At 43.7% G+C, this 25,380-nt stretch overlaps 1 protein-coding gene across 4 annotated transcripts in view; it reads left to right on the forward strand.

Annotated features, from left to right (window-relative positions):
• Positions 1 to 25,380, forward strand: part of TTC7B (tetratricopeptide repeat domain 7B) — a 247,880-nt gene that overhangs the window by 92,277 nt on the left and 130,223 nt on the right. For all 4 annotated transcript variants that reach the window (XM_032344681.1, XM_032344682.1, XM_032344683.1 and 1 more), the window contains 2 exons: positions 16,146 to 16,224; positions 21,964 to 22,136. In XM_032344681.1, coding sequence (XP_032200572.1) covers positions 16,146 to 16,224; positions 21,964 to 22,136 — 252 coding nt within the window. The remainder of the gene's footprint in view (positions 1 to 16,145; positions 16,225 to 21,963; positions 22,137 to 25,380) is intronic.

Genomic DNA, 25,380 nt, shown 5'->3' on the forward strand with positions numbered 1-25,380 from the left:
GCTGATCTGTCAGGCAGGATAACTTCATATGCTCTTGTTAGAGGCAGCATTGTTTAGTGGATAAAGAGCACTGACTCTGAATGTTATCAGAGACATTTGCTAGCATCGTGACCTTGACAAGTTACTTACCTGTCTGTGTTTCGGTTAACCCTTTCATAACTGGGGACAATAATGCACATACATAATAGTGTTGTTGGGTGGGTTAAGTGAGTTATTAACGGTAGTTTGCCTGATGGTGTCTGGCATGTAGTGAGCACTTACACCATGGTCTGGTGTGTCACTTGCATTTGTGTGGGAGAAAGCAATGGGCTATCTCATGGGCCTGAGAACAAGAGACCCTGAAATAGCCAACAAGTATTTACCAGCCAATTGGAATTAGCCAAGTAAGATCCAAGGAGCTGGAGTGGTCTGGTCCCTGCAAAGACTTGAAAATAGACCACTGGGCTTTTTGCTGGGACTGCTCCCCACAGTGAGGGGAAACTGGGGAGTGTAGAATGGAAATTGAGGGGCGCCTGGGTGGCTCAGTGGGTTAAGCCGCTGCCTTCGGCTCAGGTCATGATCTCAGAGTCCTGGGATCGGCTCTGCTCAGCGGGGGTCCTGCTTCCTCCTCTCTCTCTGCCTGCCTCTCTGCCTGCTTGTGATCTCTGTCAAATAAATAAATAAAATCTTTAAAAAAAAAAAAAAGAATGGAAATTGACCAAGTAGTGGCACAAGGGACAGAAAGAGCTGAAAGGTAGAGGTAAACATGGGGGAGGGGTGGTAGACAAAAATTAGCATAAAGCAAGCTGCTGAATATTTTTAGCAGCTTTGTTCAAGATATATATATCTATATATCTATGTATAGATATATAGATATATAGATACAGAATTCACCTGTTGTAATATATATATAAAATTCATGTGTTGTAAATACGCAGTTCAGTTCTCAATCAGTTTTCACAGCAGGGCAGCCATTAGCATGCTTGAGCTTTAGAATATTTCCATCACCCTAAAACGTTCTTCCCGCCTATTTGTCAGTTCCCATTCCCACCCTCTGCCCCAAGCAACCACTGATCTGTTACCTGTCCCTGTAGATTTGCCTCTTCTAAAAACTTCACATTAATGGAATCGAGGAGTAGGTGGACCTTTGTGTCGTGCCTCTTCCACTTTGCATGGTTTTCACGTTCCCCAGCATTGTAGAGTATCTGCGTAGGTCACTCCCTTTTATTGCTAAATAAGTTATTCCATTGTATGGCTGTGCTCTCTTTTGTTAACTCATTTACCAGTTGATCAACATTTGGGTCGTTTGCACTTTTTAGCTATTATGCATAATGCTGCTAATGAACATTCATGTGCAAATCTTTCTGAAGACACATGTTTTCATTTCCCTTGGAGAGATTCATAGGAGTGGCATTGGTGGGTCAGATGACAAGTTCATGTTTAACTCTTCAAGAAAACTGACAAGCTGTTTTCCAAAGTGGTCGTGCCATTTTACATGCCTGCCAGCAATGTGTTAGTGTTCCAGCTTCTTTCCATTCTCTGCAACACTTGGGGTTGCCAGTTTTTAAATGAAGCCAGTCTCTGGGTTCGTAATGGTATCTCATTTTGATTTAATGTGGATTTCTCTAATGATTAAGGAGGTTCAGCCGTTTTTGTTTCCCTGTTAGCTAGTCTTGTAGCTTCTGTGGTGAAACATCTATTCAAATTTTTTGACCTGTTTTCTATCCGGTGTCTTATTATCAAACTGTAGGAACTCTTTATATATTCTGGATACAAGTCTTTTACCAGATATATAATTTGCAAATATTTTCTGCCTGTCTGTGGCTTGTATTCATTTTTTAAATGATGTCACTTAAGGAGGAAAAGTTGATTTTGATGAAGTTCAGTTTATCAGTTTTTCTTTTTATAGATCATCCTTTTGGTGTCCTGTCAGGAAAATTTTGCCTAATCTAAGACAGCAAAGATTTTCTCCTATGTTTTATTCCAGAAATTTTGTAGTTCTTAGCTTTTATATGTAAAGTCTCTAGTCTGTCTTCTGATATTTGTGTATAGTGTGGGGTAAGGGTCAAAGTAAAATTTTTTTGTATCTAAGATACCCAGTTGTCCAACCACCATTTGTTGAAAAGTCTCTTTTCCCACTAAATTGCCTTGACACTATAGTAAAAAATTAGTTAACTGAAAATAAATCTAAAGGTTTATTTCTAGAGTCTCTATTTTGTTTCACTGATTTATATGTCTACTGTTAAGCCAGTAACACACTGTGTTAAATATGTAGCTTCACAGCAAGTTTTGAAATTAGAGAGTATAAGTTCTCTAACTTTGTTTTTTTTCAAAATTATTTTGGCTACTCTCAGCCCTTGACATTTCCATATACATTTTAGAATCAGCTTGTCAATTTCTACACAAAAAGTCTGCCAGGATTTTGATAAATTTGGCAGTGAGTCTCTAGATCAATTTAGGGAGAATTGCCATATAAATAATAGTGAATCTTCCAATCCAGTATCTCTCCATTTATTTAGATTTTCTTTAATTTCTCTCAAAAATTTTTTGTAATTTTATTATGCAAGTTTTGCAGTTTTTGTTAAATTTGTCCTAAGTATTTTATTCATTCTCATGCTCTTGTGAATGGAATTATTTCCTTAATTTCACTTTCAGATTACTTTACTGTCATATGGATGTAACCATTGATTTTGTATGTTGTTGTTGTACCTTGCAACTTTGCCAAACTTATTAATTAGTTGGAATTTTTTAATAGGTTACTTAGAATTTTTATATATGGGATCATGTCGTCAGTAACTAAAAACAGTTTTACTTCTTGTTTCCAAACTGTATGTCTTTTATTATCTTAGTGCACTGGCAAGAATCTCCAATACAGAGTTGAAGAGAGGTGGCAGGAGCAGACATCTTTATCTTTATTCCTGCCTGATCTTCAGAAGAAAGCATTTGGTCTTTCACCATGACCTGATGTTAGCTGTAGGTTCTTCATAAATGCCTCCTTGTCTCTGGTAATGTTTCATCACTTAAGGACTGTCTTACTTGATCCTAATACAGCTACACTAGCTATCCTGTAGTTAGTTTACAGAGGTATATCTTCTTTATCTTTCTATTTTCAAACTATTTATGTCTTTGGAGCAAAATACCTCTTTTATATTTCTTGTAGATAGCACATAAAAATATTTGCCTTTTGACTGGCATATTTAATCCATTCACATTTAATGGAACTATTGATATGATCAGATTTTTGTCTGCCATCTTGCTCTGTTTTCTGTATGTCTGGCATCTTTTTAAACAAATACTTTTTAGTATTACATTTTAATTCTGTTGGTTTTTTTTTTAGCTGTCTTTTTAAAATATTTACGGTGGTTTCTCTATGAATTATCATGTACATTTTAAATTATCGCAGAGTACTTCAGGTTCATACTGACTTAATTTTAGTAAAATATACAACTTGGCTTTAATAGAGCTTTATTTCCTCTCTTCTTTGTGCTATTAATGTCTCTATATGTTAGAAACACAACAGTGCAGGAAATATTCCCTCATAACAATCTTATTTTTATAGAACTTGAAATGATTTAAAATGTATTTATACAATATTTTATATTTATCCACATATTTACATTTCTGATACTCTAACTAATTTTTTACTGTGGATTCAAATTACCCTCTGTTGTCATTTCCTTGCAGTCTGATGGACTTCCTTTAAAATTTCATATTGGGCATGTCTGCTAGCTATGAATTCTTTCACCTGTTTGTTTATCTGGGAACATCTTTATTTGCCTTCATTCACTCATGATGACAGTTTTACTATATATAGAATTCTTGGTGACCGTTTCTTTTCTTTGAGTACCTTGAGTGTATCTTCCTCTATGTCTCATGAAAAGTTGCTGTCAATCTCTTTATTGTTCCCTTGTATGTGATTAATTTGGTTGTTACTTTGAAGATTTTTTTCTTTTGTCTTTTAGCAGTTCTATAATTATGTGTCTGTATTTCTTCAGTCCTTTTTCTCTCTGTTCTTTGGACTGGATAATTTTTATTCGTATATCTTTAAGATCATTGTTTTTTCTGCCATCTCAGAGCTGCTGTTGAGCCAGTTAGGGGATTTTTCATTGTACTTACACTTTTAATTCTAAAAATCTCCATTTGGCTAGTTTCTATCATTTCTATTTCACTATTGAGAGTCCCCATTTTTTGAATCATCGTCATCCGATCTTGAAAAAAGTCTTCTATATAGTTTCTGTTAAATCTTTGATCGTACTTTTATCTTCTTTGAAGTCTTTGCTAAATCCAACATGTGGGCCCATTTGAAGTGAGCTTTTATTGATTGTCTTCTTTTCTCACTGCAGGTCATGCTTTTCTGTTTTCTGTGTGTCTCATAACAGATAGAGTGCAATCATACATTTAAAAATGGAAGGAGAATGCTGATAGCACATGCAGAAAATAAGTTTTTAACATTTCAGTAATCATAATGATGGTGGTATTATTAGCATTGCATTTCTGAAATGCTTTTACGTGACATTGTATAAAGCAAATGAATACTTATGGAATGTTCTAAGTATTATCCCCTGTGTCCTCGAGAACCAGGATTCTTGGTGTGGGAGAAAGGCAAAATAGATTTAAGATAGACGAAATCAGGGTGCCTGGGTGGCTCAGTGGGTTAAGCCTCTGCCTTCCACTCAGGTCATGATCTCAGGGTCCTGGGATGGAGCCCTACATCGGGCTCTCTGCTCAGCAGGGAACCTGCTTTCCTCCCTCTCTCTGCCTGCCTCTCTGCCTACTTGTGATCTCTCTCTGTCAAATAAATAAATACAATCTTAAAAGAGATAGAAGAAATCAGAAACAAACTGTCAGTCCTGATTCAAATGATTAAATTGGAAATACTGGAAACAATGGAAATCATGAGGTAATTGTGTGTGTTTGCATTAGATACATGTGTGTGCATGTGTGTGTATGTAAACGTATATACATGGGTGCATGGAGAGAAGGAGGGAGGGAAGGACAGAGAGAGAGAGAGAGAGAGAGAGCTCCATCTCAGGGACTGACCCAATACCAGTGAACATCCCTAGTGCCATGGCTGTGATCCTGAAGTATCATTTACCAATAAAAGAAACCTCATTCCAGTTCTGGAATAAGAGTTGAATAAGATGAACTTGGAACATCTTTACATACCAGATAGCAAGGAGGCTCAAAAGATTTCTAGGATCATGGTAAAAGAATTGAGGCCAAATATGGGACAATTTGAATTTCAAGAAGGATAAAAATTGCAATAACCTCATCAAATATGTTTAAATTCATGAGTTCTAAATCCGTATCTAACAAAGTAAATAAAAAGAACTAGAGAACCAAATATTAGATGAAAGAAACCACCTTTCTGTAAGATTATTCCAGCTAATGAATGAAAACTACAGGGAGACATTCTACATTGAAATGTCACCATTTTGTAACTCGCAGCGAATTAATGTATCTAACCACTGAGCATTATGGGCAACTGGCACCCCCCACCCCCGCCAAAAAACAGGGACAGCCAGAAATGATGACGATCCTTATAGAAGAACGTACCACTGGCAAAGTCTTGAGCAAAGGGACTGAACCTGGACTGGTCAAGCCTTGAAATCCAGCTGTCAAGTGAAAGAAACACAGAGGACAGAGGAATATATGAAACTATGATTTTTCTATCCAAGGGAAATGCTACAGGTCAAGCAGTTCAGATTCTTTAACAGATAAATTGTAAGGAAAAGAAAGAGCTAGAAGGGGCACCTGCAGATGAAGAGATTTGAAAACCTCCTTCAGTAAGGATGAAAGTGGCCAAACTGAACTCTGGCGTTGGCATGTACACGCGAGTGATAAAGCCATAAGAAAATGGAATAAAGCGATTATTCCAAAAGTCAGGGTAGCAGTTACTTTCAGGTGGACAGGGGAGCCTGTTAATTGGGATGAGGATATCGACAATCGTCTTTTTTAAACCTAGGTGGTAGTTACAAGGGTGTTTGTCTCCTAAGAATTACCCAGGTGATAGATTTGTTTCATGTGGCTTTCCGTGTATGGGGGGGGGGCAGTGAAAAATGAGGTAGAACACTGCCCAGCAGAGGCCAGGGGAGGGGTCCCCATGCTGGGAATCAAGAGGCCGCTCCTTACAGGCCCACTTGGCAAGCCTCTCCCTTTCTCTCTCAGGGACTCCATTTCCACCCCCATCAGTGGAAGAGCCTCACTAGGTTGGTGGGAGAACCATTTGGAATAGCAGGTTGGAGGGTGGCATGGAACCAGTTAGTGTCGCCTCAGCTGACAGTGATGGCTCACCTTCACTCATATTTACTGTCACCTCATGTTATCCTCACAGTGGCCCCGTGAGTAGCACGTGTGCTGCTGGGTCTTTTACATGGGGCACATGAGGACCCAGTCTCTGTCCTGAAGGAGCCAAAATTCTTAGGGGGGGCTCTCTTGATCAGGGAGCGAAATACGTTTTAGTGATCTTGCCAGTGGTTTTCTGAATGGCTTCGAGGGGCTTGGGAATAGCTTATCCCCCCGAGCAAACTACATATGCTCCTCGTAGTGACACTTGTCCTGCTCTTGGCACTTGGCGAAGCTTGTTTTCTGTAGGTGGTCCAAACGTACAATTGAGCTCACCATCTGAGGTGATTGGTTGTGAATTCTGACTGGGAAGGGCCAGATACATGAGGCACTGTAGGAGGAGAGGACTGAATTTATAACGTAACGAGCGTGGATAGACTCACTTTGGTATTGTCTGTGAGTCTCTTTGTCTGACACCGTCTTACTTAAGAGTTCTGTGTCTGCTCAGACCGCTCAGCAGAAATTCTCTGCTGTCCCTTTGTCATCCACCCCTCCTGGGAGGGCCCTGAATCCCACCCCTTCTTCAGGAACAAGCGCATCCAGGTGGACCCTTGATCTGGCCCGTCTGCTCCCAGCCTTTCTGGCTCCTCTCCTGCCTCTGTTTTCATGTCATGGGAAGTAGTCACAGTTTCCAGTTTGTCCCTGGCTCCCGCACCACAGGGGTCGTCTTCAGCTTTTCCGTGCCCTGGAATCAAATTCAAATCCCAGCTCTTCTGTCTGTGGGCTAGATGGTGACCATGGGCATGTTACCTAATATCCTAAGCCTGTTTCCCCACATATTAAACTCTAGTAGGTGCTAAATAAACACTTGTTGTTTGAAAAGATAATTTTGACAGGGTATAAAATAGTTATGATTTTGCAGCATTTTCTGCTAAACCAGAGCCACACAAACACACCACCAGCTGCTTTTGGCTCTTGCCCAGTGAATGTTTCCCTGTGGAGTAGAGGGCCATGTGGTGGGAGGCCATGGGGAGGTAAGGGAATGGGAGGGTCGACACGATTCTGAGCCCTAGGCCAGGAGCTTTCCAAGTGTCGTCTTACTGGGGCATCAGGAGTGGGGACAGTCCCATTTCATAGATGAGGAAATAGACCCAGCAGGATGAAGCCCATTGCCCAAGGCCTTAGTTCTCTCCGTGCACGCCTAGCATCTGGAGTTGTCTTCCCTTCCATGTGGTTCCAGATGTCTCACATTCCATTCTCCTTTCCTCCTCCTCTTCTCATGATCACTCTCAACCTTTGCCCTTTTCTCTTTTCTGATTAGCCTCTCCCAGGCCCAAGCAAATTATCTGGCATGACTCACGAGGATGTACAAGAATCCCAAACAGCACCACGCTGCCTCAAGCCGAGCCATACTGTGGTGCTTTATTCCCCCAAGAAAATATTGGAGGCTTTTATTTGCCGATATAATGGCTGAGCCCCCTACTGAGTGCATCTGGCCTGGTTTTGGACAGGACTCCTTAGACTGGCCTTGGGCCTGAGCACGGTCCCCTGTCCCCCGGAGCTGCTGCTATTCCCTGGGCCCACTGTCCCTCCCTACCCACGTTGCTGCCTGTTTGGCTCCTGGAGGCATTTGGACCGGTGACCCCTATACATTTAAAGGTCTTTTTTTTTTTTTTTTAAACTGAGTCCCTTGGATTTTTTTCTCACTTGTCATAGCTTTTGAAATATTGTCCCCAGATGCTATTTTGGAAATGTAGTTCTGTTTTTTGCTAATTGAAATAGAAGTGAACATGCACTCTGATCCTTGTCCTTAACGTTTAGCTCAAGTACTTTGGTACATTTGCAAGGACCGTCTTCCCCTTGATGTCGTTCCTGCCTTTTGCCCTCTCCAGAGCACAACCGATGGGGTGATAGGTCAGAAATCCTTTTATCTATGTGACTTTGCCGCTTAGTGTCCATTAATGTTTGAAGTCATACTGATAGCAGACCATCTCTACCTCTTAGATTGTCTTTCTGCTACCTTTATAGCGACTTATAAAATGAATAGTAAGTTGGCCTGATGCTCCAGTGTCGCGTGCAGTTATGTCCCTTCTTAGGAAGCAAGTCATTTGGAGCCCTGGCCACTCCTGTTCTGTTCCTGCTAAATATGGATTCCTTCCAGCCTGGACAGGATCCGGAGCAAACACTTCCCTCAGTAGAAGGAAATTATGTCAGTGCTAAGCTTCTGTCTGGTCAGCTTTGTGTTACACACTTACAAAACCTTAGTAGTTCAACTGCCCAAATTATTGGTTTGAGCCACTAAACTATCTTTTGTGGCTCAGACGCCCAATAACAGTTTTGAGTTTGGCCTGACCCTTGTCAGTTGATTCCACAACAATCTCTGGAAGTTGGCTGTATTAACGGAGCTAGAACAAGAAGGATTCAGTTCCTCAACTTCTCAGTGTTGCCTTTGTCCTGCCCCCTACTCTGGCCTTCGGTGGAGACTCTGCGCTCCTCCGTGGGGGCACCTGCCCTCTTAGGCGATGTCACCATCCTTTCCTGGCGGAGTAACCACAGAGCCCCAGAGAAGGAGCTTCTATTACCCTCCTGTGACATCGGCTGCTATCTTTTGTCTTTGAGAAAATGGCAGGCTTTCAGTAAATAATAAAGTCAATGAATCAATCAAACTGGGGAATACCTTTTTTTTTTCCCCTCCAGAATTAAATGTCACCAAAGCAGTAAAATGGATTATTTATTCTGTAAATGGACTGGAAGGTAGATTCCAGAATTCCAAAACAGTTCAGAGCAAAGGCAGAGTTTTGAGGGGAATAGTAGTAATACAGGTGAACACTTAAAAGCACTTCATGCATTAACTCATTTAATTCCTAGGACCAGTCTACAAGGGGGACGCATTTTATTTTACTTTATTTTATTTTATTTTATAGATTTTATTTATTTATTTGGCAGAGAGAGAGATCACAAGGAGGCAGAGAGGCAAGCAGAGAGAGAGGGGGAAGCAGGCTCCCTGCTGAGCATAGAACCTGATGCGGGGCTCGATCCCAGGACCCTGAGATCATGACCCCAGCCGAAGGCAGAGGCTTAACCCACTGGGCCACCCAGGTGCTCTTGTCATCACCATTTTACAGATGAGGATGCTGAGGCACAGGCCCTCGCCCAAGGTCAACAACTAGTGAGTGTGAAGCTGGGGCTTGAGCCCATCCCAGCTGGCTCCAGGGTCCACGTTCTGTTTTGTGTCTCCTGGTGTCAGTGTATAGATAAGTGTAGGGATCTCCAGGCCTTCCACGGCAGACAAGCTCTGGGTTGTCCCGCATAGGTGTCATCAGACTGAGCAGCCCAGCTCCGTGCTGGGGACTGTTTGGCTTCCGGGGTGACGTTGAGCGTGGTGATAGCCTGGCTCGTGCTGGTTCATGACTGTACCCTCGGGGCCCTTTCCTGGTGCACAGTAGGCTCTTTGGATAGTTTGCTGGAATGAGGATTGATATTCTTTAACCCGTTCCCAAAGGTTGGAGAGGAGGGACATGGGAGGAGGCAAGGCTTCCTGTACTCTGTTGTTTCCTCAGGGAGCTGGGGTCTGGACGAATGTCAGGGACCAGGTCGTTGAGGGAGGCAGGGAGGTTCATTTTCGGAGTCGGGCTTGCATCTGGGCTTCTAGCATGCCCCGTCAGAAGGACCAGTCTGCATGTCCCTGTCCTGACACCAAGACAGTTCTGTCTGCCTTGTTGGATTTGAACCTCTGCTGCCCAGGACATGGCCTGGTACACGGCACCCGCTCAGCGTGCTGCCGGCTGCCTGGCCAGCTGACCAGAGTGTCTCCTCTGCTCTGCCTTTGTCACGGGGAATCCTCAGTTGCTGAGGTAGTCACAAAAAATGTTGTAAAGCCTAGTACAGCTCTCATTAGGATTGAAATGAGGCTTCCGGAAGCTTCGCCGGCTTGTTCACATCCCAGCGTGGAGAGTTGTCACACCCTCCATCTCCATATCTAGGCGGCAGCTGGCTTGCTTGGTGGATCAGATGGGGTCCTTTGCTATTGAGGCCAAGGTTGTGGGTTTGATCTCTGACCTCTGACTCCAGCGGGCCATCTGTGTCCATAAATGCATGTCATTGGATACGAGGCGAAGAGCACATACAGAGCGAGAAGCTGGAGGCCCTTCTGGGAAAAACAGCTCCCCGAGCGCCGGCCAGAAGTGCCCTTTGGACTGAGAAGGATGCCTTTTTTTTCTCCTACTTTCCAGATCTGGATCTCTGGTTTTGATTTCAGACTTTTTCCAGATAGGTGCCGCTGAGGTTATGTAAATGAAGGGGAAGCAGTTTTCCAGCCTGAGAACTCAGAGCAAGTGACCGGGAGCAGCAGGGTTTATTTCTGGCTTTCTGGGGTCATGTTGAAGTGGCTAGCGTTCCACTGGGGTGGGTCTTGTGAAGTAAGAAGTGTCTGCTTCAGGCATCCTGTTTGTAACTGAGAAAACTCTTCAGCAGGGAGGTGGGGGGAGACTTCAGAATATAAGATGGCCCTCGCCCTCGTCTCTTTTTGAGGGCACCAGCTTCCTGGGTGTCACTGGGTGCACCTAGAAAGCATTCTAGGTGCTCCCAACAAGCTTGCATGTATTTTGAGCACCTGTGTTTTCCTAGGGAAGCTGGGAAGCCATTCCCTAGGGTGACCTTTGACCCGGGTCTGGAAGGGTCACTAACAGTCCCCTTCCCCCAGGCCACCTCAGACAAAAAGGAGCACGTATAAAGGCACACGGGCAGGAAAGCTACCCTGAAATGTCTGGAAGTTTTTTAAAAAGGGCTTCAAAATCCTTATGATCCCTGCAGCCCTCTCCATGCTGTCAGGCAGAGCCTGCCCAGCTGTGTCACTTGGTCAGGCGTGTGGGTCCCTGCCCCCACAGGACCCATGCTGCGGTGCCCCCGAGGGCACATGTGACATGTTCTGCTTTGCCGGGCTACCCAATCCAGTACAGTGAGAACGAGGACAAGGAACAGGTAGAAAATGTGCTCCCTTGTTGGTCTTGGTTATTTCAACTCACTGTCATTCTGAAATCCATTCAACGAGTCTATGTTGAGCACTTGCTGTATGCCAGGCTCTGTTGGAGGGGCTTGGGATATGTCGATGAGCAAAACACAGATCTTAGTCCACATGGTGCCCATGTGTTTATGGGGGTGAGGGGTGTGAAGCTCTCCGGGCTCCCTGAGGTGGAATGGTGTCCTTTGCTCACCAGCATGTCCTCGCGGATGAGCCTGGAACCTGATGTACAATAGCGCTTAGTAGCTGTTGAAATGACCTGCTGCTTAAGAGCTTCAGAGTGCTCGTTGGTACGAAGGGACCTGGGAAATGCCACACGATTTCTAGGCTCTGAGACATCTCTGGTGTTGACTCATTTTGTAACTGATCTTTTCTAAGTATAATTTCTAAACCACTGGGAAGGAGAAAAAATGCCTTGTGCTCGCTATCCAGAGTTTGCCAAACATTTTATTCACCTCTGACATTTGAGTTAGCATGGCAGTGATGGTTGATATTGAATTTAAGTGCGTTGGTGGCCTAGGCCACACTCCGAGGTCAGAAAATAATCTGGAAGGACAAGTTAAGGAGAAGAGTTGTCTCTTCCCAGCCTAGTCCCAAGAAATGAAAGGAGAAATGACAACCAAAAAAGTGGATTGAGCCGAGTAGCCACCCATCACGAGGCAAAATGGTTCTCTAAGTCTCTGAGTTTCTCCCAGTCCCACTTTTCCATTTTGATTCTGATTTTGGAGCTCTGGCCTCCCTCCTGATACAGCTTCCCATTGGTTTGGTGGTACAGAGTCACAGGTGACAGTGTTAAAGAGCTCTGAATGTGGTTCAGAGTCACGAACAGGCCCCACCCTGGACTTGACCCGCCTTCAGAAATCCTGCTTACAGGCAGGGCCTCCAAGTCAGGAGGGAGGCCAAGTGCTACCAGTCAGCCTCCCTCTGTGTCCTCAGAAGTCATGCTTTTGCCTTGACCTGAGGGCCAGCAGATGAGACCTGGAAGGAGGAAGGAAGATGATGAAACCTGATGAAAAAGGAGGAGGGAAGAAAAAGTGCGGATAGGTCACCAGGAGTCAAATGTGTCCCTGTGAAAAGTGGGTGGGCTTTCCTGTCAAGACAGAGCAGTAGATGGCCTGAGTTGGAACACGAGCAAAGCGGTGGGACTGGCCTGAGCTCCCGCTGCAGGGTAGGGGACAGAAAGAGGTGCTGGCAAGGGAAAACAGGGCTGTGCCTGCTCATCAGACTGGACAGGCAGCTGGTGTTCAAGGGCCCTCCCTTTCTCCCTGGTAATGGCTGAGCCGTTGGGAACCATTCCACACGGAAGGACACGCACCCAGCTCGGGAAGCTTCCCCAAGCAAGATGCGGGAGGTGAACCCCATGTTCTGACAGCCTGCCAAAGTGCCTGCTGTTCATTGGCTGGCAGGAACGTTCGTTTTTGAGAATAGTTTGCCATAATGAATTCTGACATCATTGCGCTCGCTCAGTCAGGAATGTTGAAATGGAATAAATGACCTAATGTGAAGGGTTTGTGGAAACCCTCAAAACCGAGGAGAGTCCCTGGCTCCCTCGTCTTCATTTTGAAGTGGAGTTATTAAGCAACAGTTCATTCTGGATATTTAACGACCTCAACGTTTTAGGAATGAACTAATAGTTTAGAGACATGAAAGCAATCATGTGGCTTTTATTTCCCTCAAATTGGAGTCTTTCATAGCACTTAGAATATAATTCTTATACGTTAATTTCCCCATTTTGTTCCTTTTTATCATGATTGTCTGTCCAGCTTTTTTTTTTTTAAAGGTTTGATTTATTCATTTAACAGAGAGGGAGAGTACAAGCAGAGAAAGCAGCAGGCAAGAGTGGGAGGGAGAAGCAGGCTCTCTGCTGAGCCGGGAGCCGGATGTGGGACTCGATCCCAGGACCCTGGGATCACGACCTGAGCTGACGGCAGCCGCTTAACGAACTGAGCCACCCAGGCGTCCCTATCTGTCCAGCTTAAAAAAAAATTTTTTTTCCTGCTCTCATGGCAATAGTAGAAATGATTGACTGAATAAAATTAGGCGATTAAAAAAATGTATGAATGGTATAGGAGTTGCTGAAAATGAGATGTTTTTGCATTTGGGAAACTTCCTTCCTTTTCTTTCTAATATTTAAAATCTTCCCCCTCCAGCGGCTTTTTGCTGCTGTCAGACTGATCTGTGGTGGTTCCTGAGGGCTCCCTGTTGTTTGCTTGGCGAGGTGTCAGCCCCTGAGGGTTACTGTTTACAAGCAGGACCTCCCAGAGCTTGAGGAAGAATTTGATTCAGAATCCTAGGCTCTCTCCAGAATAATCTGGAAACAGTTGCGAAAAACAATATTTGCTTCAAGGCCACTGCCTGGCCTTGGGAATAAGCCCCCAGTGGCTGACCACCTCCTCCCGAGTCCGGGCACTTCGTCGAGTTGTCCAGCAGGGGGCCTCGGTCCCGCGCGGGAGAGCCACCTGGCCCGCAGAGGGGAGTTGATTTCTCCAGCCATCCTTTCTCTTCTAAGGCAGCTGAGGCAGGACCCTCGACACCGGCCTGCTTCACCTGGGCCGATGGGTCTTCTTTCCAATTTTGAGGCACTTCCTGGGGGCATCTCATTAGCCGTGATCACTGGAATGCATAAAATGTGTGTTAGGTATATATGAGGTAATTTGCATATAAATGATTAAGTCAGAGACCTGAGCTTTTGTATTCTAATTTTGTTCCTTCTTCTAGAGCTGCACTTCAGTTTTAGAGCCAGTTTAGTTTCTCTTGCCCAGGAAGGCGACAGAATCTAGTAGAAAGCTTCCAGCTCACTCTCTCACTGGGTTGGTGAACTGAGCAAGGCATTCCACTTCTGTGTCATAAGGAGCTAGCTTGCATTGGCTCTCGTGGATAGCTAGAAAATTCTGGGCTTTCGTAACTGGATCAGTATCTCATTCTGCCAGGAGGGTGCGAGAGACACTGCGGATGACCAGCTCCTATCTTGTAGCCCACCCGGCTTATCCTATTTAGATTCGATGCTGCCTTTTCAGAGCTGATAACCACCTGGTGAAACAGTCCTGTGAACCCGGGTCTCCAGTTACGTTCCCTCAGTCCCTCCCACCCCTGTGTCATACAGTCAAGACTGCTGTTCCGTGTACACAGGGTAGGAGCTTAGTCCGTGGGTTCAACCACTGTATCCACGCCCCGCCCCCCGGGTGAGTTAGAGCTATTTCCTCCCCCCCCATCACTTAGGAGAGCTGCGCTTCCATCCAGAGCAAACATACTTTGTTGCCCATGAGCATGGATCCCATAAAAACAAACGAAAGGGAAAGCAGAGTGGCTCGCGTGTCCTGGGGCCCATGACCTAATTTGCATTCACGGGTCTGTTAGAGTCCCTGTAGCACCGTTTAGAGTCCCGAGCACCAGCGTCTTTTTATGCCACTGTGAAGCTTCTGATCTGATACCATCTGAAATGTGTGGGTGAGAGGAACACAGGAGAACTGATGGGCTCTCGCCAGTAAACTGTTATCTTAAAGTTCCGGGGCTGTTCTTGTGAACGAGAGTCCTGGGATGCCGTGTAGGGAGAAGATATAAATTAATAGCCCTTGTGGGTGCTTTTAGCATACAGAGCCCACGTTTAGTTTGATTCAATACCTTTGCGTGATTGAAAATGTCATCCAAGAAGAAAGCCAAATGCCTAGAGCTCCTGCCACAGCCCGCAGAGGCTGGCTGACAGGTCCGCACCGGCTGACCCGCTCTGCGGCTTTTTGGAAAGATGAGATGTGTTCTAATGAGCAGTTATAAATATCACCGAGTTATGTCATAGGTGGTGGCAGCGCTCAATGTAAAGGGACTGGCTGGGAAGTGTTCCCAGCCGAATGGGCCGGGCACAGCTTTGCAGGGAGGACTGCAAGTGGGGGCTGGATACAGTGCCCAGGGTGTCACTAAATAATTCCCTGTCCTTGATGGAAATGTGTCACCAAACGTGTCTCGGTGAAGTGTGGGGCAGTGAGAGGAGATGTGTTCCCATCGGAGTCGCACTGCTCAGGGCTCCGGTCCTCATGCATTTGCTTGCAAAAGGGGCCTTGACCACTTGCTGCTTCTTGTCTGGGCAGAGTGGGGAGGGCAGCGTTGGCTTGGTGGCTTTTTTGGGGCAGTAATTTAGGTTCTCAGAGATGCAGAGTGATTGCATGGTGGAGCCCCTCAGTTTTCATGCCTGTTATCTTTGTCCTGACCATAAAAATGGCAAGTTACAGGAAGGCTTTAGCACTCCGCATTCTATGCCTTGTGGATATTCCCGCACTCTCTCGCCGCCCACCTTTTAAGTGAAAACAGATTTCAGCACCACTCAGTAGAGCAGGAAAACTATGGAGCCATTGGGAGGTTGAGGGTAGATTCTGCTAGATGCCTTACATCTCTCTCTCTCTCTCTCTTCCTTTCCCCCTCCATTCCCTTCCCCTCCCTTGCCTTCCCCTCTCCCCTTCCCTTCTCTTTCCCCTTTCTTTCTCTTCCTTTCCCTCCCCTCCCCTCCCCTTCCCCTACCTTTTCCCTCCCCCCTTCCTTCCTCCCTTCCTTTTTTCCTTTTTCCTTCCTTCTTTCTTTTTCTTTCTTTCTCTTTCTCTCCTTTCTTCCTTCCTTCCTTGGCTTCAGAACTGATGTTCGGATTTTTTTTTTTTCCTTGAGAAAATTTGATTGTGGAAGCACAAAAGACCAGCAATCCCAGGCCAAATTTTTCAGAGTCAAGCAAAGATGGACAGACATGTGCAGAATAATTGTTTGCTTAAAATCTAGCCAACAGCTTTCATGTAGACAAAATGCATTGAAATATGTGTATAAAATATTTAATATTAATGCACGCCAGATGGAAACCCTGTCAAACTCTGTGTGCACACAGGAACTTGACGAGAGGAGTCGGGAGATTCAGAGAGATCCTCAGAGCAGTAGAAACAAGAACAACCCAAAACCTGCGAATGGTGAGTGTGATGGGTAATTTGATTGAGGCCGGAAGCGCACTTTAGGCGTCCTCTCTCCTCCCCTCCCTCTCCCTCCCCCTCCCTCCTGCCTCTCCCGCTTCACATACATGTATGTATGTGTGTGTGTATGTATATGTGTGTGTGTGTGTATACACATATATACATATATATGTATATACTTTGTTGAGATACAGTTTCCACACCACACAGTTCACAGTTCACCCTTTTAAAGTCCGCGGTTTTTAGTGTACTAACCACATTATTCAGTCATCACTAATATTTAATTTCAGAACATTCTCATCCCCAAAAAGAAACCCCATACCTCTCAGCAGTCACTCCCCATTCTCCCCTTTACCCTCAGCCTCTGGCAACTGCTCATCTATGTTTTGTTTTTATGGATTTGCCTATTTTGGACATTTCATATACATGGAATGTATACTAGGTGGTCTTGTTGTGACCGACCTGCTCTACCTAGCGTGGTATTTTCAAGGTTCACCCGCGTTGGAGCATGGGTCAGCACGTCACTCCTTTTTTGTGACCAGATACTATCCCACTGCAGGGACAGAACACATTGTTTGCATTTGTTCCTCAGTTGATGGACACGTGGATTGTTTCCACTTGTTGGCTATTGTAAATATTGCTGCTATGGACATTCTTATGTAAGTTTTTAAGTGGACACGTGGACAAGTTTTAGGTGGGCAGGCTGTACGTTCAACATTTGGAGGAATCGCCAGACGATTCTCCAAAGCAGCTGTACCAGTTTGTATCCCCACCAGCAGTTAGGAGGGCTCCGATTTCTCCGTATTCTTTTTTTTTTAAAAGGTTATTTATTTATTTATTTGACAGAGATCACAAGTAGGCAGAGAGGCAGGCAGAGAGAGAGAGGGAAGCAGGCTCCCTGCTGAGCAGAGATCCTGATGTGGGGCTCCATCCCAGGATCCTGGGACCATGAGCTGAGCTGAAGGCAGAGGCTTTAACCCACTGAGCCATCCAGGCACTCCTGATTTCTCCGTATTCTTGACAACACTTGTTATTGTCTGTCTTTTTGGTCTTGCCCTCCTAGTATATATGAAGTGCTGTCTCATTGTGGTTTTAATTTAGATTTCCCTAATGACTACTGACGTTGAGCATCTTTTTATGTACTGATTGGTCGTACTACCTCTTGAAACAAAAGAACTGCATCCCTCATGGCAGGGAGATTATAAGCCCTTCCAGTTGCCAGGGTGGTGAAGGGGTTGGCTGTACGCTGATGATTTCACACCAAAACCCAGCCAGAGCAGAGCAGATTGGATCCTGAAGAGTACCTAATTGTTAGACTAAGTATAGTGATGCTAAAACTTAGAGGAGAAACAAAAGCTAGCTAGAGAACGTGGCTCATCAGCAGTTTGGCTGTGTTGTTGGTATAAGTTCTCTCTTGCCTTTTGAAACCCTTGAACTTTTCTTGGCTGGAGAGGTGATCGCTGATCCCTCTATGGCTGTTCTGCCAAGGGCTGTCTGGGTGAAGTCCTGGTGCTCACCAGAGATGAAGCAAATACCACGTGTCACAACTGACACAACAGCCCCATGGAAGAGTCCACCTTCTTGGGTCTTGTCCCTAGCGCCATGGTTTTCCCATTGTCATGACCCCTTTCAATGTTGCCAGAGAGTTTAAAGCTGGGCCAGGCTCAGTGACTCCTGTTATAGGAAGTGAGGCTGTTTCTTCATTTTGGTGTCTTCAGGGTTTGGGGATGCAGATATCCGACTCATGGGGCCAGATGACGAATCAGTAGGCTTTCCTGGAACTCATGGGGGCGAGACAAAGGAGCAACTTTACACTCCCTCACCCTTCCCCCAAGACCTTACTTGGTCTTTGGTATTTATTTATATACCGATATGATTTGGGTGTGCCTTAAGAAGTTCAAACCAGACATTTTGATTTGTGGAGTTCTTTAAGGCAAAAAACCTCTGAAAAAAATATGGGTAAAAATTGTTGCCAAGTGTCTTTTCTCTCAAATTGACCTACTAACAACATTTCATGATACTTCTTGTCTGGTCAGCATGAACAGCTCCTTTTAAGTCTTTGAAGCACAATTAAAGTAATCGATGATATTGGCTAGTGTTCTTATCATTGTTTTAAGAGCTGATTAAAAAGCCAATCTTTCAGAATTGCTTAAATGTGGAGCATTTGTCCATATTGTTGATTCAAAAGCATATATATTTTATTAAAGTGATTAATGGGTTTTGCCCTGTTAGAAGGTGTGAGTGCATTGACTACTCTGTGAGCCATCTACCTGCTGCTTACGTCAACACTACTCTTCACAGAATTAGAGAATATCTTCCATTATTGCCTAAGGTTTCTGTTATTTGGATCAATGTACTTTAACTTCTAAAAACCCTGTGAGGGGAGATTCTGAATAAAGACATGTCAGAAAGTGAGATAAGTTTCTTCAATTATTATTTTCTTTTTTCTGAGACATGCTGTGAGGAGGCTTCTGAAGAAGGCTGGGTAGACTGGAGTTGCCCCTGCACATTTTCAGCTGTTAACTGGTTGATGTTGACATGAGGGGAGTCACTTCCTCTCTCTGTTGGACTTGCGGTGCAAGTAAGTAGGCCTTTGGTCTTGGTTGATGAGTCTCAGGTGACCTAGGTTGAACTGCTTACAATTCCTTGCGTGCTCAGCAGAAGGTGTGCATCAGAATTTTCTGAGGAACTTTGAACAAATGCACATCCCTTTTCCTGACCTCAGAAATGCCAGCTGAGTAGGTTTGGGGCAGAACCCAAGAATCTTCTCTTCTCGTTTCCATGGGGAATTGTTTGCCTTCCCTAGCTGGGAAGTACTTCATGGGCCTTAATCACTGGTATCTTGGTCTACAGTAGCCATCAGAAAGCTTGTCAAGTTAATGCTGCTCACAACTCTGTGATTCCTTCGAGATTAGTTGATCATTGCAAATTTATGATGCTCTTAGGAAGTGAAAAATTTGCCTTTTAAACTCTGTCAGGCGGTGAGACCATAGCTGAGAAGGATTTACAAGTCCATTTACAGAAACCCCACTCTTAGACAAATACTTCAACGAACTGAAAGTGGGTGTTAGAAACAAACATTGTACATGAATGTCTGTAGCGGCACTGTTTATGCTAGCCAGAAGATGGAAACATTCCGAATTTCTATGTGTTGATGACGAGATAAATAAAATGTGGTACGTCCACACCTAGAGTATTATTCAGCCACAAAAAGGAATGACACACTGACCCAGGCTACTACATGGGTCAACCTTTTTTTTTTTTTTTTTTAAGATTATTTATTTATTTATTTGACAGAGAGAGATCACAAGTAGACAGAGAGGCAGGCAGAGAGAGAGAGAGAGAGAGAGAGAAGGAAGCAGGCTCCCTGCTGAGCAGAGAGCCCGATGCGGGACTCGATCCCAGGACCCTGAGATCATGACCTGAGCCGAAGGCAGCGGCTTAACCCACTGAGCCACCCAGGCGCCCTACATGGGTCAACCTTGACCTCTTGATGCTAAGTGAAAAAGCCAGTCACAAAAAGGCCCCGTATTATAGGATTCCGTTGATAGGAAATGTCCCCAATGGGCAAATCTGCAGAGACAGAAAGCAGGTTAGTTGTTCCTGGGGTATGGAAGGAGGGAGTGGAAAATGACCGCTGAAGAGTACAGGGCTTCCTCTTGGGGTGATATTCTGGAACCAGGGCGAGGTGATGGTTGCCGAGTACTGTGAATGTACTAAGTGCCATTGGGTTATACATTAAAATGGTTAAAATGGTGAATTTTAGGTTAGGTGAATTTTACCACAATTAAGAAAATACATAACTAAACAGATTTAATGACCAAGTTTATATATTAAGGTTTGACTTCTTTCTGGCTCCCTTCCTTTCCTTCTGATTTTATCTGTTGCCAACAATTTGTAAGCATTTCAATGGCAAGCATATAAAACCCAAGTATAAGAAGTAAAAGGTCTGATCACTATTGGTGGCTGTGCTGGTCATTTCTCATATTCATCTCCTGTTCTGAACTTCATGTGAGCTCTCAGTGCACACAACCAGACAGCCTTCCTTCTTGGTTAGTGCAGTGGTAGAGTGACACATTTAAAATACGCAATCACATCAAAACCATTTTAAAAGTCTCTCTGGAAGATTAATACCCGGAAGTAAAGTGAGATCTAGCACAAGCTGTCGCATAGTGGACAAGCAGACTGTGGAGGGCAGAGATTTTTGTAACTTTAGAATCCCTGTCCATGGCAGGTATATTCAGAAAATGAAGCTCCTTGTTCATTTTTTTCCCTTTGACTTTTTTTTTTTCTCGACTATAGGGAGTCGAGGTTATTTTTGCCCGTTGATGCTTCCAGCAGAAGTCATTAGCTTATATGACTGCAGGGAGATTGAAATGAAACTATAATGGAAGGTTTAAGAAAACAGTGCAGGTACTGTTTAGGTTCTGAAAATTGTATTCTTATGAGATCTTTACAAATGGCTCAGTTGGGGATGATAGGAGTGCACTTAATTTTACATTTTTATAGACATTAAAGCCAGTGGGTCTTACTTGGGAATAATCAGGAAAATTTGCCTTTACCCAGTGGTTATCGGAAGCCACTAAGCTAGTGATTTGGTTGCATTTAAGTTTCCTGATGGTGTTTTAGGCGATTTCACGTGGATGAAAACCTAGCAAAGTTCTCTTCTGGAACATATTTATTTAAAAAGTCTCTCTCTCAGGGAAGATCAGCATTCTTTGCCTGCGTGTTTCCAAAGAACATAAAAACCTTGTGGAAAAACCTGATGGTTGAAGTTTTATTTTGCCACCTTTGGCTGATCGTGGGGTAGCACGGGCCACATTGAGGTGCACCTGCTTCTGTTCTCAGGGAGATTTTGTGGGGGTTTTGTTTATCTGTTTGTTTTTACTTCTCTTCTTTATCACTGGAAGATTATGAGGTAAGTGAACTGATATGCTAACAAAATAATTCTAGATGTCACATACCCTCCTCCTCCCATTCATCAGACAGGGCACTGTTCTACTGCAGAGAGCTTGAAAAGCATAGTAGTCTTTGTCTAACTTAGGATGACAAGATCCAGATATGTCTGGGTTTTCTCAGGGAGGAAGGAGATACCTATGCAGCATTGCAAAGAGGTCTTTCTTGATCAGTAGCCATACTTGCCACTTTGCTTTCTCTTTTGCACAGGCCAGCAGTAGCCTTTGGGCTGGAAGGCCCAGAGTGCACTGAGAACAGGGCGCTGAGTCCCAGGATGGGGCCACCATGGGACTGGCCCTTGGCACTTCAAAGAGGGAAGGCATTTCCGAAATCTACACTGGATACCATCTTATCAGCAATGAAGAGCTTTTTTTTCCCTCCCCTTCAGGAGTAACGTCTTCTAGGTTGAGCACCGGCTTTGTGCCAAGTTTGGGTTTTAGCAGGGATCTGTTGGGAGGTGATGAAATATTTTGCAATTAACCTATGATAAGAGCTTTTGGAAAAGAGCTAAACTAAAAGTTTCGGTTGTTTCAGAATATCACAGAGGCAGGATGGCTCGAAGGGCATAGACTTTTTTTTTTAATGGTTCAAATACCTTAGTGTATTTTCTCTCCTTTTTTGTAGTAAAATGTTCATCGGAGAAGTAAAAATCTTTAATCATGAGTCTTGGAATAGTGCCTAGCACAAAGTGATGACTGGAAAATATTGACCAAATGAGCAAATGAGTGAAGGAATGATACAGAATGGACTCACAGCTATGCCTTTGCTCCTTTGTGTTCCCAGACAATAGCCAGGCAGTTGGCAGAGATCTTGTTGCGGGGTATGTGTGAACAGAGCTACTGGAACCCTCTGGAGGATCCGCCCTGCCAGTCACCTCTGGATGACCCTCTCCGGAAAGGAGCAAACACAAAAACCTACACCCTCACTCGGAAAGCCCGCGTCTACTCAGGAGAGAAGTATGGCCCTTGATGTCCTCCTTCGTAGGTTGGGGGATGGGAGGAAAACTCAAGGATGAGTAAAGTTTGGGACAGATTCTTCCCCTAAAGGGGAACCAGACAAACAAGTCTCATTTGCCAATTTAATGGAGACACTCCATTCCTTTTAGTAACCTCAGTAGATATCTGTGCACCAGTAGGTACATTTTAAGTAGGAAAATTCTCTCCTCTCAGTCCTTGGCCACTATTCTTGGCCATCACTATTGGTCTTTCGGATTCTCATTCTGTTTCTTCTAAGAACCCTAGCATTAGCCAGTAATCAGTGACAAAGCTGTTTGTTATCCAGAGTTAGCCTTTTTTTCTTTTCTTCAGCAATTCCTTGATCCTTTTGTTTATAAATTTGTTTTAAACCAAATTAGCTATAAGAAGAAAGAGAATTAAATAATTTGTAAGTGACTGGAAGGTGACGTCTCTTTTGAACTTTTTAATTTTTTTTTATTTTAAATCTGGGACAGGGCGCCTGGGTGGCTCAGTGGGTTTAAGCCTCTGCCTTCCGCTCAGGTCATGATCTCAGGGTCCTGGGATTGAGCCCCGCATCGGGCTCTCTGCTCAGTGGGGAGCCTGCTTCCTGCCCTCTCTCTGCCAGCCACTCTGCCTACTTGTGATCTCTGTCAAATAAATACATAAAATCTTAAAAAATAAATAAATAAATCTGGGACTTGGCTACCTTGGAGGAAGGTGGGTTCGGGAACCTCTACAGCCTCCATGTGGGCCTTCCCCAGCTTGGGAAGCAGGAGGTGGCAGGCATTGACCATGAGAGGGGCCAGGAGACAGGAGATTGTTGACTCACTCTTGATTCCTCCCCTTAGAGTCTCACCCTCCCATCTTTGCCGGTTCCTGCAAGGAGGAGGCTTGATGGCTCTTCAGAATCTCTCTGTGAGGGGAAGGGGGCGTGTATGAATAAGTATGGAAACCTTCCACAATGGTTATCAAATGAGAAATGGCAGAGACACTGCAGGCGGCTGCTTCTGAGGCTCCAGAGCTGGGACGGGGAGGGGGTTTTGACTAGATGCTTACTGCATGTGTGACTTCCGGAAATGATTGTCACATTTTCAAAAGGGACAACGCTTCCCTGGCAGGCAGCCTCCTCTTAATCCCCTTACGTTGACCCTGGCATTTCTCTCCCTCATCATCCTCCTGTTCAGACTGCATTTCTTACATGGATTCAGAGAAGCGAGCATATTCTTAACTTTTTCCCTAGGTTTATTTTAGTTTGCGCTTAATCCCCCTTTTAATTTAACCCCCCTTTTTGTGGCCTTGTTGAACCATGAGTTTGCTCAATTCACAGCCTGTGTTACTCCTTAGTCCTTATCTGAATTCACAGAACATCTGTTCTAGCAAATCCCAAACTCTCACTTTAAAAATGCTGAACCCTCAGTATGAAGTATTTAGAAGCAGTTTTGGGGTTCATCTTGAAAGTGAAATTTATATCCTAAGAATAGGCCTGAGTTCTTTGTTTGTTTTCTGCTTCTATGCTGCTTAGTAGACGGATGTATAAGGTTCCAGGTATATTGAGAAACTCAGCTCCTGCTCCTTCCCCTGATCAAGCTGGAAACATGGGTAGAGCTCTGTTTCTTTGGGTGTTATTGCAATGTGGCTTCATCCCTTGAAGGCAGAAAAGCTCAGGATGCTGGCCATTTCTCCTTTATTTTGTGAACCACTCAGACTCTGTTACTCTCCTGATGTCAACAGCCCCAGCTGTCCAAGGAGAATTATGGAGGCAACATGAAGATCTAGAAAATGCAATGACAATTAAAGGGAGATTCCCCTACCAGGACTGGTTGCTGAGTCACGGTTTCATTCCACACAGATACAGTCAGGTTTTTTGTTTTGTTTTGTTTTTACCATTTTACTGAGATGTGATTCACATACTATACAGTTCACTCATTTAAAGTATACAGTTCAGGGGGCACCTGACTGTCTTAGTCAGAAGAGCATGTGCCTCTTGATCTTGGGGTCATGAGTTCAAGCCCCACATGAGATATAGAGATCACTTAAATAAATAAAAAAACTTAAAAAAAAAACAATTCAGTGGCTTTTAATATAGTCACATAATTGTGCTTCTGTCATCATAATCAACTTTGAAAATTTTTTTTACCCTGAAAATAAACCTAGTGCCCCTAAGGTGTCACCCCACCATCCCCAATCCCTTGGCTTTTTCATATGAATTTTAGTATCAGTTTGTCCATTTCTGAAAAAAAGAAAGAAAGAAAAGAAAAGAAAAAAAGCAGCTAGGATTTTGATGGGAATTGCACTGAATCCATAGATCAATTTGGAGGAATATTGCCATCTTAACAATACTGAGTCTTCTGATCCATGAATATGGGATGTCTTTCATTTATTTCGGTCTTCTTTAATTTCTTTCAACAGTGATTTGATGTTTTCAGAGTGTAAGTGTTTTACTTCTTTCTTGAAACTTACTGTGTGTGTGCCTGCTATTCTTTTGGATACTGCCATAAATGGAATTATTTTCTTAATTTCATTTTTGGTTTGTTCATTTCAGGTATAGAGAGATACAGTTGATTTTTTGTATTGATGTTATATACTGCAATCTTGCTGAACTTGTTCATTTGTTCAAATAGTATTTTAGATTCCTTAGGATTTTCCACATACCAGAATATGTCATCTGCAAATAGAGGTAGTCTTACTTCTTCCTTTCTAACTTAATGGCTTTTATTTTATTTTCTTCCGTAATTGCTTTGCCAGAACCTCCAGTGCAATGTTGAATAGAAATGGCAAGGATTGGTGGACATCCTTCTCTTATACCTGATGTTAGGAGGGAAAAAGCATCCAGTTTTCCACCATTAAGTGTGAAATTAGTTGTGGGTTTTCATAAATACCTTTCATCAGGATGAAAAAGTTCTTTCTATTGCTAGTTTGTGGAGTACTCTTTATCTTGAAAGGGTATTTAATTTTGTCAAGTGCTTTTTTTGCATCAATTGAGAAAATCATGTACATTTGTTATTCTGTTGATGTAATGTATTACATTAATGGATTTTCAGATGCTAAGCCAATCTTTGACAAATTTCATTGATCCTTTTCAAGAACCAACTTTGGTTTTGTTCATTTTTTTTCATTTTTTTGTTCATTTGTTCATTTTTTTCTATTGTGTCTCGGTTCACTAAAATTTTATTAATTTCCACACTGATCCTTATTCTTTCAGTTATCACCATCAGTTCTGAGCTTTCTAGTTTTGTTTGTTCAC

This window comes from Mustela erminea, chromosome 5, assembly GCF_009829155.1.
Source record: "Mustela erminea isolate mMusErm1 chromosome 5, mMusErm1.Pri, whole genome shotgun sequence".
NCBI classification, from domain to species: Eukaryota; Metazoa; Chordata; class Mammalia; order Carnivora; family Mustelidae; genus Mustela; species Mustela erminea.